We start from the raw sequence: 17,500 nt of genomic DNA, 5'->3' as shown, positions 1-17,500 counted from the left end.
CTGTACACTGATAAACATGTCTTTTATTTACCTTATCGTGGTGAACACAGCTGAAGTGGTCAGGCAGTCTGCACTGCTTCTGGCTTTGTCGGACTTTCTCCGATATATAGGAATTTAGACGACTAGCTCCTCGATTCCAATAAATGCAAATTCCGGTCTACTGAAGTTCATTATATCGAGGTTTTACTGTAGTACTGCATCATCAGCATACAACAACTTTGAGATATTCCATCCATCACCATTCATTACCAACACAATCCCTCTCTCCATTCCTTGTGTTTTTACTTCTCTCATCAACCCATCCATGTACTGTATATATATATATTGAACAACCATGGGGACATCACACAACCTTGTCGCACGCCTACACCGATCATGAACCATTCACTTAGATGCCCATTAACCCTTACACATGCTTCACTCTCATCATAAAAACTTTTGACGGCACCTACCAGCTTACCATCTACACTGTATATGTGCAAAACTTTCCACAATCCCTCTCTGTCCACTTTGTCATATGCTTTTTCCAGATCCATGAATGCCATAAACGCCTTATGGTCCTTCTCACAAGCCTTCTCTGCTATCTGTCTCACTGCAAATATTTGATCCACACATCCTCTGCCACTCCTAAAGCCACCCTGTTCATCACTCACTAGGACTTCTGATATCTCTCTTACTTTCTCTATAATAATTCTTCCATATACCTTCCCTACCACACTCAATAAACTTATGCCATGATAATTCTTGCACTCACTTCGCTCACCTTTATTTTTGCACAGGGGTTCAATCACAGCCTTTTTCCACTCTGCAGGCACAGTTTCACTCATCCATGCCTTCTTACATATCTCCAACAAGCACTTCATTCCACTCTCTCCACTACACTTAATCATCTCTGCATACACCTCATCAACCCCAGCTGCTTTCCCATTTTTCAGCCACTTCACAGCACTCTTCACCTGTGCGAGTGTCACGTCTCCTGGCACTGCATTCCTTCTCTGCACACCCCCAAAACCAATCATGTTTACAGCCGCTCTGCTCTCTCTATTCCCATTCATCAGGCTTTCAAAATATTCTTTCCATCTGGTCCTTACTTCATCCCCATGGGTTAATAATCTACCACCTACATCCTTCACACCATCACATTTCTTTCCACGCTCACTTCTACATTTCCGCACCTCTTTCCAGAATAACTTCCTATGTTCAGAGTAGTTTGCATTCATTTTTCTTCCCAGATCCTCGTTTCCCTCCTCCTTTTCCCTCTTCACTAGTCTCTTTACCTGCTTCTTGCTCAATATATTCAGTTATTTCAAATGAATCCCTGTCCTGTAACAATCCATTCCTTCCTCCACTGATAATAATAATAATAATAATAATAATAATAATAATAGTCACAGTTGCCATACCCAGACCATCAAGATAAATAATAATAATAATAATAATAATAATATCAATGAAAATCAGTGACCACCACCACCAGGCTCATCCTAACGACCGTACCACCTCGTTAGGTAATCACAGACACGTATCAAATTGGTGGTGGAGATGCCTGTAAACAATGCCTGTAAACAAACAAGTAAACAGATAAACAAACACACCCAGCTGATTAAAGTTTGTTTGGGTAGACATAAACAAGATGCTGGTAAACAACAACACAGGTAAAGATGCTGGTAAACAATAAACAACATAGGTAAACAAGATGCTGGTACACAATAAACAGGTAAATATAAACAAGATGCTGTAAACAATAAACACGTAAATATAAACAAGATGCTAGTAAACATGTAAACAAAACAGGTAAGCCAGATGCTGTAAATGGTAAACAAGGAGGAAATAAACAGGTAAACAAGATGCAAGTACAATCAAGAAACAAAGACCCGAATACATGGGATTAAATGACGCTAATAAACAGATAAACAAGAGTAAACAAGAGGTACCAGATGCTGATAAACAAGACACATAAACAGGTAAACAAGGCCCATAAACAGGTAAACAAGGCCCATAAACAGGTAAACAAGGGCCATAAACAGGTAAACAAGGCCCATAAACAGGTAAACAAGGGCCATAAACAGGTAAACAAGGGCCATAAACAGGTAAACAAGGGCCATAAACAGGTAAACAAGGGCCATAAACAGGTAAACAAGGGCCATAAACAGGTAAACAAGGGCCATAAACAGGTAAACAAGGGCCATAAACAAGATACCTACACATGTAAACAAGATACCTCATACACATGATATTTAAAAGGGTAAACAAGGGCCATGTAAACAAGATACCTAAACAACAGGGCCATAAACACGTAAACAAGGGCCACGTAAGCAAGTAATCAATGGTAACTAACCCTCCATTATGGTGTAGACTGGAAGGGGGGTTGGTGGGAGGGGGTCCAAGGAGGCATAAGGGAGAATTAGTGATATTAGAGGGAATTCTATCTATCTATCTATCTATCTATATCTATCTGTCTATCTATCTATATCTATCTGTCTATCTATCAACAGTACCCTCGCATCCAAGACGGTAATATTGTCGCCTGAGGGTCCTGTCTGGGATGAAAAACGTCTTGGACCAACACAAGACCTTACGGAAAAAATTAATATTTTCACAAAATCTGTGAAACGTGCCGCTAACAACATCACCCCAGACCTATTATGGCAACAACACAAATTTCCCCACCTTGACAGTGTGTGTTTCTAAGCTTGTTATATCCAGCTTAGTAGCTCAGTTACCTTCAGCTTAGTAGCTCAGTTACCTCCAGCTTAGTAGGTCAGTTACCTCCAGCTTAGTAGCTTAGTTACCTTCAGCTTAGTAGCTTAGTTACCTTCAGCTTAGTAGCTTAGTTACCTCCAGCTTAGTAGCTCAGCTATCTCCAGCTTAGTAGCTCAGTTACCTTCAGCTTAGTAGCTCAGTTACCTTCAGCTTAGTAGCTCAGTTACCTTCAGCTTAGTAGCTCAGTTACCTTCAGCTTAGTAGGCTGAGGTAGATGGCGGCGCTTCCAGGGGTTAGCAGATGGTTTCCTAGACATGATTAAGTAAGGAGAGGTAATAACCCAGCAGCAAACGCTGACGCAACACACGGTAACTGTGTCCACAACACTGGTGAGACAAAATCAAGCCCCGCCTGGTCACCACAGTACCAGCTGCCAATATTTTACTGGACAACATCACAACCACATCACTGTCCCGGCCGTGGGAACCGTGTTGCACCGGCTGAGACCGTCACGGCTGTACTGTCCTGGGATTTGGGCCGTTACGAACCGTTCGTTCCGTATTGGATGTACGCAACCGTATTACAGCAATAGATTGGATTATTATTTATGGCTTCCACCTTGGACAAACCCGTCTTGGATGCAAGGGCACTGTACCTGTCTATCTATCTATCTATGACAAAGAAACCACCTCCATTTCACCCTGTCCTCTGCCATCAGCCTCCACTCTCCCCAAATAACACCCTGTCTACCCAGTGTATTCTCCCTTAAATATTCTCTCACTTGATCTACTTCTTCTATTTTCTCTACCTGTTGTAAATATTCTCTCCCTTATAATACCTTCTCTCACTTTATCCACTTTCTCTCTCTCTTTATTTTCTCTACCTGTTGTAAGTATTCTCTCCCTTATATACTTTCACACTTTATTTACTCTCTCTCGCTCTCTTTTTTTTCTCTCTGACTCTCTTCATCAACTCTCTTCCTTCTATTCATCAATGACCTTATAAGCTGTACATCAACCCTATCCACTCATACACTGATGACTCTTCCTTCTATCCATCGATGACCTTCTCAGAGACTAACAAGGAGAGTGTGTAAGATGGAGGGTTGCAGAGGGAGGAAGAGGCCAAGGATGAGATGAAGGAATAGACTGGAGTGGTATATGACAGAAGGGGGTGTGAGCTGGGAGCAGGGCAGTGAAATGGCAGGGGATAGGGCGACATGGAGGCGATTTGTTTGTGGCCATCCCTTACAGGATTAAGGCATCTGGCAATAGATAGACAGACAGATAGAGATGGACCTTCTAAGGTGTACATCTAACCTTATCCACTCATAGGTTGATGATTCCACCCTTCACCTTTCCATTCAGTTCCCGCAACATCCATCTCAGCAGTTACTTCAACAAACAAGGGATGAGGCTGTGGCACACCTAATGTCTGACTTGGCTCGTATCTCTGACTGGGTTTAAAAATAATCTTGTTGTTTTTAATGCATGAAAGACTCACTTTGTACATCTACCTATTTATCTATCTACCAATTGCCAGATGCCTTAATTCCATTAAGGGGTGGCCACAAACAAATTGCCTCCATGTCGTCCTGTCTCCTGCCATTTCACTACCCCCCTCCCAGCTCACCCCCCCCTCTCATATACCTCTCCATCCCTCCATCTCACCCTTGGCCTCCCCCTCCCTCTCCCCCCCCACCACCTCACTCACACACTCCTCGTTAGTCTCTCACTCTACATCCTCTCCAAATCTATCAACCCAACAAAATCTTCCACAGGAGTACCCTCTAATCTTTAACACTATCCAGCTGAATCCTGCATCATCTTTAAACATACTTGGGGTTTCATTCTCTCATGATCTTGGAACGACCACACTGCGTTTCGTTTTGTTTCGTTTTTGAAGGCTCCAACACGCTTGCATGTGTCGGTCTTGGTCACCTAACGGCGGCTCTCCATGCTGCTTGATCTCTGGCAGCTTCCCTATTTAGTCCCTTATCCCTGAGGTCACACTCAATGACCTCGTCCCAGGTCTTTTTCGGTCTACCTCTCGCAACCCCGCCCCCAACATTAACACTTCTCACTTTCTGCACCCAAATATCATCCTCCATCCTCTCCACATGCCCAAACCATCTCAATCTACCCCTCCTCATCACAAACCATCTCAATCTACCCCTCCTCATCACAAACCATCTCAATCTACCCCTCCTCATCACAACACTATCTCAGTCTATCCCTTCTCATCACAAACCATCTCAATCTACCCTTCCTCATCACAACACCATTTCAATCTACCCCTCCTCATCACAAACCATCTCAGTCTACCCCACCTCATCACAAATCATCTCAGTCTACCCCTCCTCATCACAAACCATCTCAATCTACCCCTCCTCATCACAAACCATCTCAATCTACCCCTCCTCATCACAAACCATCTCAATCTAACCCTCCTCATCACAAACCATCTCAATCTACCCCTCCTCATCACAAACCATCTCAATCTACTCATCATAACATCATCTCAATCTACCCCTCCTCATCACAAACCATCTCAATATACTCATCATAACATCATCTCAATCTACCCCTCCTCATCACAAACTATCTCAATCTACCCCAGAATCCTTGGTGTAACATACAACACATCAATGTCATTTAAACAACACATCACAAACGTTAAAAATAAAATAACACCATGACTCAGTGCCTTGAGGTCACTTGCCCATACAACATTCGGACACAACAAAGAAACCACCACCACAGTATACAAACAATACATACGTTCAGTGATGAATTATACAAGCCCTGCCTCGGCTTCTAACCTCACCAAAACACACTACAACACTCTACAGACAAGGCGATAAAATAATCACAGGCTGCACAGCTACTACACCCACAACCACCTACATCAAGAAACCAAAGCCCTCAAGGTCAAGGATCACCTAGACATAAGAGGCACCCAGTTTCTTGCTGCAGCCTCCACAAACCCACAACATCCACTATTTTACATGGCAGCACATCCACCCACACCAAGGAACACCAAAACAACACCCAGCACACGATACCATACACCAATACTGTCATCTCTCCCCCCTCGCCCACCTCAGACCAGCTTCCAGAAGCATATGCACACTCAGATCACTGGCCGCTCCATTCAGTCACTTAAAGACAACACACAGCTGCATGTACGGCCTCCTGACATCCACCCTTCTGAATCCTAACTCCCTCGTGAGGACAGGGCCCACCTGGCCAGGCTGAGATGTAGGCACCATCCAGCCCTCTTAAGCTACTAGATGAGGCAGGATGACTCTGTTGCTGATGCCTGTCCACGACGCAACACAGCACCCCATACTATTAAGCACATTATGGAAGACTGCATTACACACAATCACCTAGGCCAACAACACAACATACACTCTCTGAGAGCTCTGTGGGAAAGCCCGGTCTCGGCCATGGCCTTCCTAAGGGACTCGGGGCTGTTCGGCCAGACTGCCTAGGGAACAACTACTACTACTACTACCCCTCCTGATCACAAACCATCTCAGTCTATCCCTCCTCATCACAAACCATCTCAGTCTACCCCTCCTCATCACAAACCATCTCAGTCTACCCCTCCTCATCGCAACACCAAAACACTCCAGTCCCATCCTACCTCTCGACTCTTCCTATCCTGTAAAATCTGCTTCCAAGAGATTAGGTGTGCTAAGCCAACTCCTTGCCTTCTTTACTCCTGCACAGCTGTTGACTTTATACACGGGTTTTATATGCCCGTGCAGAGGTGGAGTACGATAATGAGACAAGGCTCTATGCGGCTCTAGGGAGACGCATAGACAAGAATGGAAACATAACTCCTTCTTACCATCCAGAGAGAGACAGACAGACAGACAAGACAGACAGAGACAGAAAGCGATGGCAGGAGAGAGAGAGAGACTGAGAAAGAGGGGCTAGAATAAAGAGACAAGGTTCTATGTGGCTCTGTGGCTCTAGGGAGATGGATAGACAAGAGCAGGAAATGGACCTTATTTCTTACTCTCCACAAATTAGAGAAAGAGATTGAGAAAGAAAGAGAGAGAGTGAGAGGGGATAGAATAAATGAACAAGGCTCTATGCAGCTCTAGGGAGAAGGATAGAAAACAGCGGAAAATGGACCTTCTTTCTTCGGCCCCCGGCACACGGGTCACATTTCAGCGGCGAGAAATAAAACATACGTGTTTCTATGGAAGCCTGAGCTGATTTTTAGTGGCAGCCACAAAAAACTGGTAACCGGGTCCATTTTACCCGCCACTGGTGACCAATGATGGATGCCGCTAATTAAAATGGCAGCCCACACACGGGACACTTTGTGGTGGCACTGGCAGACGGACTGGCATTGCTGATGGTCCATTCCCTGCCCCTGGTCATGTGTCCACCCCAGGTCCTCTCCCTAACCATCTCCCTTCCCAAGGTTACAAGTGTACACAAGATTATTCCCATAATAATAATTACACCACATTACAAAGTCATTCTCCCTACGTGTCAAGTGGGGTTGCTGGAGGATTAGTGCCCCTCCCTGTAAAAACAATTAACTCTAAGCCCTTGGCCACCTCGTTTGGGATACATGGCGTCTGGCAATGAATGAATGAAAAAAAAAAACAAAGTCATCCAGAGCCTGAAATTCACGAAGTCTACAGTTTGCACCAGGTAATGTTATCAATGTATCCTCCCCAATGCCAGGCACAATGTCAGGTATTCCATGCAAAGCTAAACAGTCTGACGGATTCATTTATATATTCTGCCCATCTTTCCTGTCACTTCTTATTGCTTTTCTTTCCTTTACAGGTGGCTTTACATTGAGTGACAAGCCAAATGGTTTCCTGTAAGCCAAGAAACCATTTACAACGCTGGGTGGTAACCATATAACCAAACCATACGTGCTGCCTACGTGTCAACAAGTGGGTTGGTGGAGGGTTAGTGCCCCTCCCCGTAAAACAAATAACTCCAAGTCAAATGGCCACCCCTTACAGGATTATGGCGTCTGGCAATAGATAGATAGATTATTGGTGGCACGTTGGTGGATTTTTCCAGGCAGTGACACAGTTCTTTGATAAATCAGTGTTGTATGTTTTGTTAATATCAATATGTTTGCCACTAGGTGTCATCATTTTCCGACTAGCAAAACATTATGCCATTTTCTTAACTGTGGAATGAATTTTTGTGTTATACGGTTTATTTCCGTGACCATAACAACTTTACACCTGCAAACATATGTCTCATGTATTTTATGAAATGTGGTTAATTTACTCAAGTTTTCTCATTACCATTCGTTTCATTTCGTTTTTAAAGGCTCCAACCTGCTTGCGTGTGTCGGCCTTGGTCACCTAATGGCGGCTCTCCACACTGCACGATCCATTGCAGCCTCCCTGTTCAGTCCCTTAACCCTGAGGTCACACTTAATGACCTCGTCCCATGTCTTTCTCGGTCTACCCCTCATAATCCCACCCCCAATATTAACACTTCTCACCTTCCTCACCCAATTATCATCCCCCATCCTCTCCACATTCTTGCATAATATGTATGAGTTTTATCTACATTTACCTTAAGGCAACTGCAAGACTTTGTTCTGTTGGTACACATTTCCACATGTAGGTGTTCAGACATCACACTGACGGCCCAACTGCAGTCAGCAGGTCATCAAAAGAAGCACAGGTCATTCTAAAATAGCTTGTAAACTTGTCTGGGTACACTCTTAAGGCTTCACACAGGGTATAAAATTGACCCCTGATAAGCCTGTGTGCTGATTACTGGATGCACCCACTACTTTCTTTTACGTCTTTCTTTTCTAATTTTATGAGGAGCACAGCGATGACACATGCCACCTCCTCGACATCCATGATGGGACTGTCTGTGGTTGCCACGAAAAAGTGACCCATGTGCAAATGGCCTTACTGTGCACAAATTAGAGACAGAGAGAGAGAGAGAGAGGGGGTAGAATAAGTAGACAAGGCTCTATGTGGCTCTACAGAGATGGATAGACAACAGTGGAAAACGGACCTTCCTTCTTACCGTCCATGGATCGCGAGGACAGTTTGCGTCGGCTCAGGGTGCGCTGGAATTCCGGGTTGTTGCGATCCGACAGGTTAGCGGCCATGCGGGACTGGTACTGTGTGCGGCCGGAGTACCGGAACTTCGACCCCAGGCGAGGGAGCAGGCCTTGCTTCTGTGGCGGCTCCGGAGTCATCAGTCTGTAAACAAATACAAACGGAAATACAGTAATCACCATTGTCGTCACCATCATCATCATCATCATCATCATCATCACCATTTATCTTCATTATCATCATCTGTAAATAAATAAATATGGGAATACAGTATTCACCATTATCCCAACCATACTAGCACTCCTACTTACAACTACCACAACTACCACAACTACCTCACCTGAAGAACGTGTGGTGTTCGACGCACACTTTCCACAGCCTCTTAGCTGCCTTGTGGTTGGCCAGTTTGAAGCCGATGGTGCTCTCGTAAGTCTCAAACTCCCCTGGTCGAATCTTAATGTAGAAGTTGCTGCGCTTGTAGGAAATCTTTAGAATCTTGGGCCAGGCAAAGCGATTGATGCGTAACCTGTCAGGAAGAAATGGTAAGGGTCATCACGCTGCCCTCCCCCTGGCTCTAATCTCACTCATATACCTCTAAACCCTAACCCTGGTCGAATCTGTAAGTGAAAGTTGCTAAGGTTGTATGGTATCTTCAGTACCTTAGGCCAGGCAAAGCACTGATGCGTAACCTGTCAGGAAGAAACAGTAAGAGTGATCAAACTACCCTCCCCCTGGCTCTAATCTCACTTATATACCTCTAAACCCTATCCCTGGACGAATCTATAAGTGAAAGTTGCTGCGCTTGTACGAAATCTTCAGAATCTTGGGCCAGGCAAAACGACTGACGTGTAACCTGTGAGGGGATACGGTAAGGGTGATCACGCTGCCTTCCCTCTAACTCAACCCTCTAAACCCTATCCCTGGTCGAATCTTTAAGTGGAATGACATACACTTTATTAATATCTATGCCAGTTATTGCGCAGCATGAGGTGTGACAAACAAGTAACAGGAAACTGGCTGCTAATCACACAGTTCAGCCGCCACATAGTAATGAAGTACATCATAGTGTTCCCCAACATCTCAGCACTGTATGAGAAAAGCAGCACTTCAATTAACCTACTATCTTTCCTTTCACAGGTGGTTTTGTAGCTCCTGTCAAGTGCCCCCTGTCACAGAAGGAGCCTTGAGCAAAGGATTAACATCAGGTTCTTGGCTAACTTGGGAAAAACTCCTGCAGAAGCCCTGGATATAAAGGAGTGTTGTGGTGTTGATGTGGATGTGATAGGAAGCGTTATGAGGAACACACTGAGGTGGTTTGGCCATGTGGAGAGGATGGAGGGTGAGAGACTGACGAGGAGAGTGTATGTGAGTGAGGTGGAGGGGGGAAGAGGGAGGGGGAGGCCAAGGATGAGATGGAGGGATGGGGTGGAGAGGTATATGAGAGAGGGGGGTGTGAGTTGGGAGCAGGGCAGTGAAATGGCGGGGAACAGGGCGACTTGGAGGCGATTTGTTTGTGGCCACCCCAAACGGGATTGAGGCGTCTGGCAATAGATAGACAGATAGATAGAAACCCTGGCCATGCTTTTCTCATACAGTGCTGAGATGTTAGCCAACACTATGCAGTGCTGAGATGCTGGCTTTATGTTAGGCTGCTAAGATGGTTAACACATCTAACAGGTCCATACTGTTATGAAAAGTCATATGTCAGGCAGGGCAGCATATCGAACGGTGCTGCCAAATCTATGGCAACATAACTATTTTGTGGATACTAAGGAATGATAAATATTTTACTCGCTGTTATCTTGTTTTATGGATGGTTCTAGTAAAACTGCTTAGGTTACGTCAGAGATGAGTAAACTGATGAAAGTTGAGTTTACAAAATGACACTTATATACAATCAAAAGGCTTCCATATTGAAATTTCTTTGTAGCATATCCTGCCATCTGAGTAATTTGATGAGTAAAATATTTGGGGTGTTTTACTCTGTGTCGAAATTAAAAAGAAATTAAGCACTGGCTACTTTTTCAATGCCTACCCCACAGAATTCGTCTTTTCATTACAATCTTTAATTATTCAGAGTTGTGGCACGATTTAAGGGTGCGGACTGATTTTAAAATTTAAATGTTTGTTATACCAACGCTCAGATTAAGCAGGTTTCCTTAATTTTCTGTTATATTAGGAAGTGTTGGAGATATAAAGGAATTGTTCAAATGCTGACCTTGACTCGGACTGTTATAATACTTTTTTGACCCATATTTCTATCTTCCTACGAAAATTTCATTGTTGATAAGTATATAACGGATTTCTTATTGCTTTTGACGATTGTTCTGTCGACAAACTCAGAATGATATCTGATAATAAAGAGAGTATCGGTTTAAGCAACAACGAAATCGAACAAACACCTCCAGCCAATCAGAATCTCAGCAGGAACAGTGTTGCCATACATGCCTGGCCAGATTAATTGGTATGAGGTATAGTGGCAGATTCCTGAAACCGGATCTGGTGAAGTGTCTAATTAAATGTTCATTAAGCATCTAAACCCACTAAACCACCAGGCCCTAGACTCACTTGTCTCTGTACACCAGTAGGCCTGACGCACATACGCCCAGCATGATGTCTACGCCCTCGGAGTCCTTGGCAGGGTGTAGGTCCAGTCCGTACATGGCCAGCTTCTTGGCGTTCTCAAGGTAGTGTAGTTCGGCTTCTGCGGGTGTCTGGCCTCTGGAGATTAGACAGGTAGATATATTAATTCATCTACTTGTCCAATCTACCAATCAAAGTAGCCAAATTAATTCATCTATTTCACCACACCACACTACACCACACCACACAACACTCTACTCTACCACACCACACTACACCTTCCCACACCACACCACACTGCCCCACATCACACACCACACCACACAACACCCTTCTCCACCACACCACACTGCCCCATCCCACACCACACCACACCAAATCTTCCCACACCACACAACACCCTCCTCCACCACACCCTCCCATACCACACCCTCTCACACCACACTGCCCCATCCCACACCACACCAACACCACACCACACACCACACCCTCTGCTTACTTGTGTGTTTTGTGAAGGTCAACCACTTTCTCCTCCAACTCGGCAGTCTGTGTTGGGGCGAAGGTGAAGTCCGAGAGATATGCGACCCCATTGGTGCCGTGTTCCTTGGGGTCGTAGTCTCCGAGCTCGGCCTGGACCGTGTAGGAGCCGAGGAGTGCATAGGTAACGAGCGAACAAGGAAGCCGGCCACTCAGGATGTCTTGACGCACCTGTGGAGAAAAAAATAATAATAATAATAATAATCATCATCATCATCATCAAGAGGCAGTATCATCATCATCATCAACATCATCATCATCTTCCTCCTCCTCCTCATCATCATCATCATCATCACCATCACCACCACCGCCACCACCAACAGAATCATCATCAATGTCACCATCTTCCTCCTTATCATCATCACCACCACAATCATCATCAATGTCACCATATTCCTCCTCCTCCTTCTCATCATAATCATCACTATCACCATCACTATCATCATTATCATCATCTAGACCTTTCCCACAGTGGAGAGGGGTCAAGTAAGGCTGTGAGAGGCAGGGAACAAGGATGAAGGATGATAATTGGGTGTGGAGGGTGAGAAGTGTGAACGTTGGGGCTGGGGTTGTGAGAGGCAGACCCGAAAAGACCTGGGACAGGGTCATACAGTGTGACCTCAGGGATAAGGCACTGAATAGGGAGGCTGCCAGAGATTGAGCAGCATGGAGAGAGTGTGACATCAGGGATAAGACACTGAATAAGGAGGCTACCAAAGATTGAGCAGCATGGAGAGAGTGTGACATCAGGGATAAGACACTGAATAAGGAGGATACCAGAGATTGAGCAGCATGGAGAGTGTGTGACATCAGGGATAAGACACTGAATAAGGAGGCTACCAGAGATTGAGCGGCATGGAGAGAGTGTGACCTCAGGGATAAGGGACTCAATAGGGAGGCTGCCAGAGATTGAGCAGCATGGAGAGCCGCCATTAGGTGACCAAGGCCAATGCATGCAAGCAGGTTGGGGCATTTATAAATGATCGATACGTAGGTAGACTGACAGATAAAGAGATTGAGATCAAGGCAATAGACAGATAGATAGACAGGGGAAGAATGAGGATGAGACGGAGCGATGGTGCAGAGAGAAGGTGTAGGTTGGGGGAAGGGCAGTGAAATGGCAGGGGACAAGGCGACGTGGAGGTGATCTATTTGTGGCCACCCCTTATGGGATTAAGACATCTGGTTAAAGACAGACAGATAGATAGATAGATGAACACACAGATAGATAAACAGATAGATGAACTCACTTGTAAACACAGCTGGTAGCGTGCGATGACCTCAGCCAGCTGCGTGGGGTCGGGAGGGTAGAACTTGACGGTAAATTTGAAGTCCCAGGCAATAGATAGATACAGATAGACTGACAGACAGAAAGATAGATACGCTGATAGATAAAACTCACTTGTAAACACAGCTGGTAGCGCGTGATGTCCTCAGCCAGCTGTGTGGGGTCGGGAGGGTAGAACTTGACGGCGAATTTGAAGTCCCAGGCGCCTCGCACTTGCTTTGAGATGCGCTTGTCAGGGGTGAGCCAGGTCCACGCACCACTGGGGTCGAGGTAAGAGAGACCAAAGTAGTCTTTCTCCAGCAGGTTGATTCGGTCCGCCACGCTGTTGAGAAGATCCTGCCCTGTCGCTTTTTTCTGTGGGAGTAAATAGTTATTGTGATCATTATTTTCTATTATCTATCTATCTATCTATTGCCAGACGCATCAATCCCGTTTGGGGTGGCCACAAACAAATCGCCTCCAAGTCGCCCTGTCCCCCGCGCCATGTCACTGCCCTGCTCCCAGCTCACACCCCCCTCTCTCATATACCTCTCCACCCCATCCCTCCATCTCATCCTCAGCCTCCCCCTCCCTCTTCCCCCCCTCCACCTCACTCACATACACTCTCCTCGTTAGTCTCTCGCTCTCCATCCTCTCAATCATCATCACTACCATCAATAACACCACCATCATCATTACCACCACCACCACCACCACCATCATCATCACAACTATCATCATCATTATCACATAAAAAACATACATACAAACATACACACACATAATTATACATACACACACACACACACATACATACACACACACACATACATATACACACATACATACACATAATTATTATACATGCACATACATATTTAAATACATACACATAATTATACACATACACACATACACGTACATACACACATATATACACATACACATACACGCGCACATATACACCACACAATATACAAATACTTACTAGCGCTCTCTCTCTCTCTCTCTCTCTCTTCACTTTAAACCAGCCCTAACCTTCCTCTCTATGGCTTCCCTCTCACAGTAAGATATTATTATTATTATTATTATTATTATTATCATTATTATCATTATTATTATTATTATTATTATTATTATTTTCATTATTATTATTATTATTATTATTTTCATTATTATTATTATTATTATTATTATTATTATTATCATTATTATTATTATTTTCATTATATTACTACCTCAATTCTACTACAACCACTACTAATATATAACAATAATAATGCATCAACATCTAGCTTTGACTAGTAACCAAGGAGACTCATTCCTATCCATAACCCCTTTCAGCTCAGTTGATGGCCAGGTGTAGTCAGATTGGAGGCTTGATTTGACTAGTAACCAAGGAGACTCATTCCTATCCATAACCCCTTTCAGCTCAGTTGATGGCCAGGTGTAGTCAGATTGGAGGCTTGATTTGACTAGTAACCAAGGAGACTCATTCCTACCCATAACCCCTTTCAGCTCAGTTGATGGCCAGGTGTAGTCAGATTGGAAGCTTGATTTGACTAGTAACCAAGGAGACTCATTCCATCATATTTCATGCCACGGTCTTATACTCAAGTTGTGTGTGCAATGGGTGTGTAGTGGGTGTAGTGGGTGTGTAGTGGGTACAGTGGGTGTGTAGTGGGTGTGCAGTGGGTGTAGTGGGTGTGTAGTGGGGGTGTAGTGGGTGTAGTGGGCTGAACAAGCATATTACTACAACAACCAGGCCAGTGACACACCACATTGTCATTATGTTATTAAGTACAGCCACCAACACTACTACCACAACTACCACACAACACCTACGACCACCACATCTACCACCACAACAACAAAAACCACCACCACCACCACCACAACTACCATTTTCCACACCACACTTACTAAACATAAGTGATATTTCCACCTCTGATAAGAAAGTTGGAGAAGGTTATGGATTCATCTGTCTGTCTGTCTGTCTGTCTACATGATATTTTCGAAAGTTCTCAAGGAAAATGAATGTTTGTGAAAGGCTGGGCCATGCGCCATGAAGGTCTATCTATCTATCTATCTATTGCCAGGCGCCATAATCCCGTACGGGGTGGCCATTTGACTCTGAGTTATTTGTTTTATGAAAGTATTGGATAAATTTTGGGGTGGATCCGGATTCCATCTCCAAGGATTCATATTCGGATCCCTTTATATGGCGATGGGGTGGCCAAGGGCTTAGAGTTAATTGTTTTACAGGGAGGGGCACTAATCCTCCACCAACCCCACTTGACACGTAGGGATGCCAACAGCATCTGGTGTTCCCAGGCGGTCACCCATCCAAGTACTAACCAGACCCAACGTTGCTTAACTTCGGTGATCGGACGGGAAGCGGTGTACTCCACGTGGTATAGCCAGAGTTGAACACATTATCTATCTATCTATCTATTGCCAGACGCCTCAATCCCGTTTGTGGTGGCCACAAACAAATCACCTCCAAGTCGCCCTGTCCCCCGCCATTTCACTGCCCTGCTCCCAACTCACACCCCCCTCTCTCATATACCTCTCCACCCCATCCCTCCATCTCATCCTTGGCCTCCCCCTCCCTCTTCCCCCCTCCACCTCACTCACATACACTCTCTTCGTCAGTCTTTCACCCTCCATCCTCTCCACCCCATCCCTCCATCTCATCCTCGGCCTCCCCCTCCCTCTTCCCCCCTCCACCTCACTCACATACACTCTCTTCGTCAGTCTTTCACCCTCCATCCTCTCCACCCCATCCCTCCATCTCATCCTCGGCCTCCCCCTCCCTCTTCCCCCCTCCACCTCACTCACAAACACTCTCTTCGTCAGTCTTTCACTCTCCATCCTCTCCACATGGCCAAACCACCTCAGTGTGTTCCTCATAACGCTCCCTATCACATCCACATCCACACCACAACGCTCCTTTATATCCTCATTCGTCAGCCTGTCTCTCCATGTAACTCCACATCCACATCCACACCACAACGTTAAAAAACCAAAAAAAAACTCTCCCCCCCAACTAGTTCGTTAGACCTAGGGTTCACTGCATCTCTCACTCACCTCAATGGCTATCTCACAGTCAGTGCCGTCCAACAGCCTCACTCTCGCCAGGGCCATCTTTCCTCTCGTCTGCTTGGCCGGAGATTTTTTGGGAGAGATTTTTTCGCTCCCTCTCTCCGTCTCTCCGCTCCCTACCCCATTCTCTCCGGTCTTTCCTCCGCTCTTTTCCTCCGGCATCTTGTTTGGTGCCTGGAGAGGGAGAGAAATTAAAGAGAGTGAGAGAGAGTAGTTAAAGTTAGAGAAAGTATATGTGAGAGAATATTTACACTGGGTAGGGAAAATAAAGAGAGTGAGAGAGAGTTGATAAAGTGAGAGGAGGGAAATGGGGGCGTTTAGGGAGAGAAAGGGAAGAAAATGAAGGAAATTTTGAGAGGGAAAGGATGGAAAGGAAGGAGGGAGGGAAGGAGAGGGAGGGGGAGGGGAGAAGAGGGAAGGGAAGCAAGGGAAAGGGAAAGAGGGGAGAGAAGAGGAGAGGAAAGGAGAGGAAAGGAGAGGAGAGGCGAGTGGGAGGGGAGGGGAGGGGAGGAAAGGGGAGGGAAAAGAAGGAAAGGGGAGGGGAGGGGAGGGAAAAAGAAGGAATCGAGAGGAAACGAAGATATATGGTCACTTAATTCCCTAAAACGCAGCAATACCATACAACAAGACTCCTACTGTCGGGCCAGGAAGCTCCCTAACACCTTTTCCATAGTGACTCATTTTCCAAACTACTCATTAATATCCAATGTTTGCTTCTGTCTTTCAAACATCGACACAAACGGCATTACACACGAGCATATACTAACGCAGCAGGATCAGGAATAAATCAGTAAGGAAAAGGCGTTGAGTATGCCTCCTAAAAATAACTGAATAACACAACAGTAAAGGAGCAGAATCAGGAATAAATCAATAAGGAAGAGGTGTTAGGTAAAGTCCTTGGTGTATAATTCAACACTATAAATTGATAGTCATGCATAAATACATTAATTTATATGGGGAAATTATTTGTGTAATTACTGCATATGGGAAAGTAATAATAATAATAATAATAATAATAATAATAATGATAATAATAATAATAGTAATAGTAATAATCCATCCATCCATCACCCAATCCTGTGTTGCCCCATGAGGAGCGTAGGAGGCCGAGGCTAGGCAAGTTGGTGCTGACATTTAAGATGAGAGTGACCAGCCTCACTCATCCCTGAGTGGCATTACATGAGCAATAATAACAATAATAATAATAATAATATAATTGAGGCAGGTGG

At 44.9% G+C, this 17,500-nt stretch overlaps 1 protein-coding gene and 1 pseudogene across 1 annotated transcript in view; both read right to left on the bottom strand.

The window, feature by feature from the left end:
- cora (erythrocyte membrane protein band 4.1 like coracle) overlaps positions 1-17,500 on the bottom strand; it is a 65,294-nt gene that overhangs the window by 40,652 nt on the left and 7,142 nt on the right. Inside the window, exons 2-7 of the mRNA XM_080280460.1 lie at positions 16,257-16,445; positions 13,302-13,541; positions 11,862-12,070; positions 11,348-11,500; positions 9,120-9,305; positions 8,745-8,923 (exon numbers count right to left, since the gene is read on the bottom strand). Coding sequence (XP_080136586.1) covers positions 8,745-8,923; positions 9,120-9,305; positions 11,348-11,500; positions 11,862-12,070; positions 13,302-13,541; positions 16,257-16,433 — 1,144 coding nt within the window. The 5' untranslated portion in view covers positions 16,434-16,445. The remainder of the gene's footprint in view (positions 1-8,744; positions 8,924-9,119; positions 9,306-11,347; positions 11,501-11,861; positions 12,071-13,301; positions 13,542-16,256; positions 16,446-17,500) is intronic.
- On the bottom strand, positions 15,476-15,594 carry LOC145410720 (5S ribosomal RNA; annotated as a pseudogene).

Source organism: Coenobita brevimanus, chromosome 10 (genome assembly GCF_032717465.1).
Source record: "Coenobita brevimanus isolate Jiangsu-jjx chromosome 10, ASM3271746v2, whole genome shotgun sequence".
Classification (NCBI taxonomy): Eukaryota; Metazoa; Arthropoda; class Malacostraca; order Decapoda; family Coenobitidae; genus Coenobita; species Coenobita brevimanus.
This window is presented reverse-complemented; position numbering and strand designations above follow the sequence as displayed.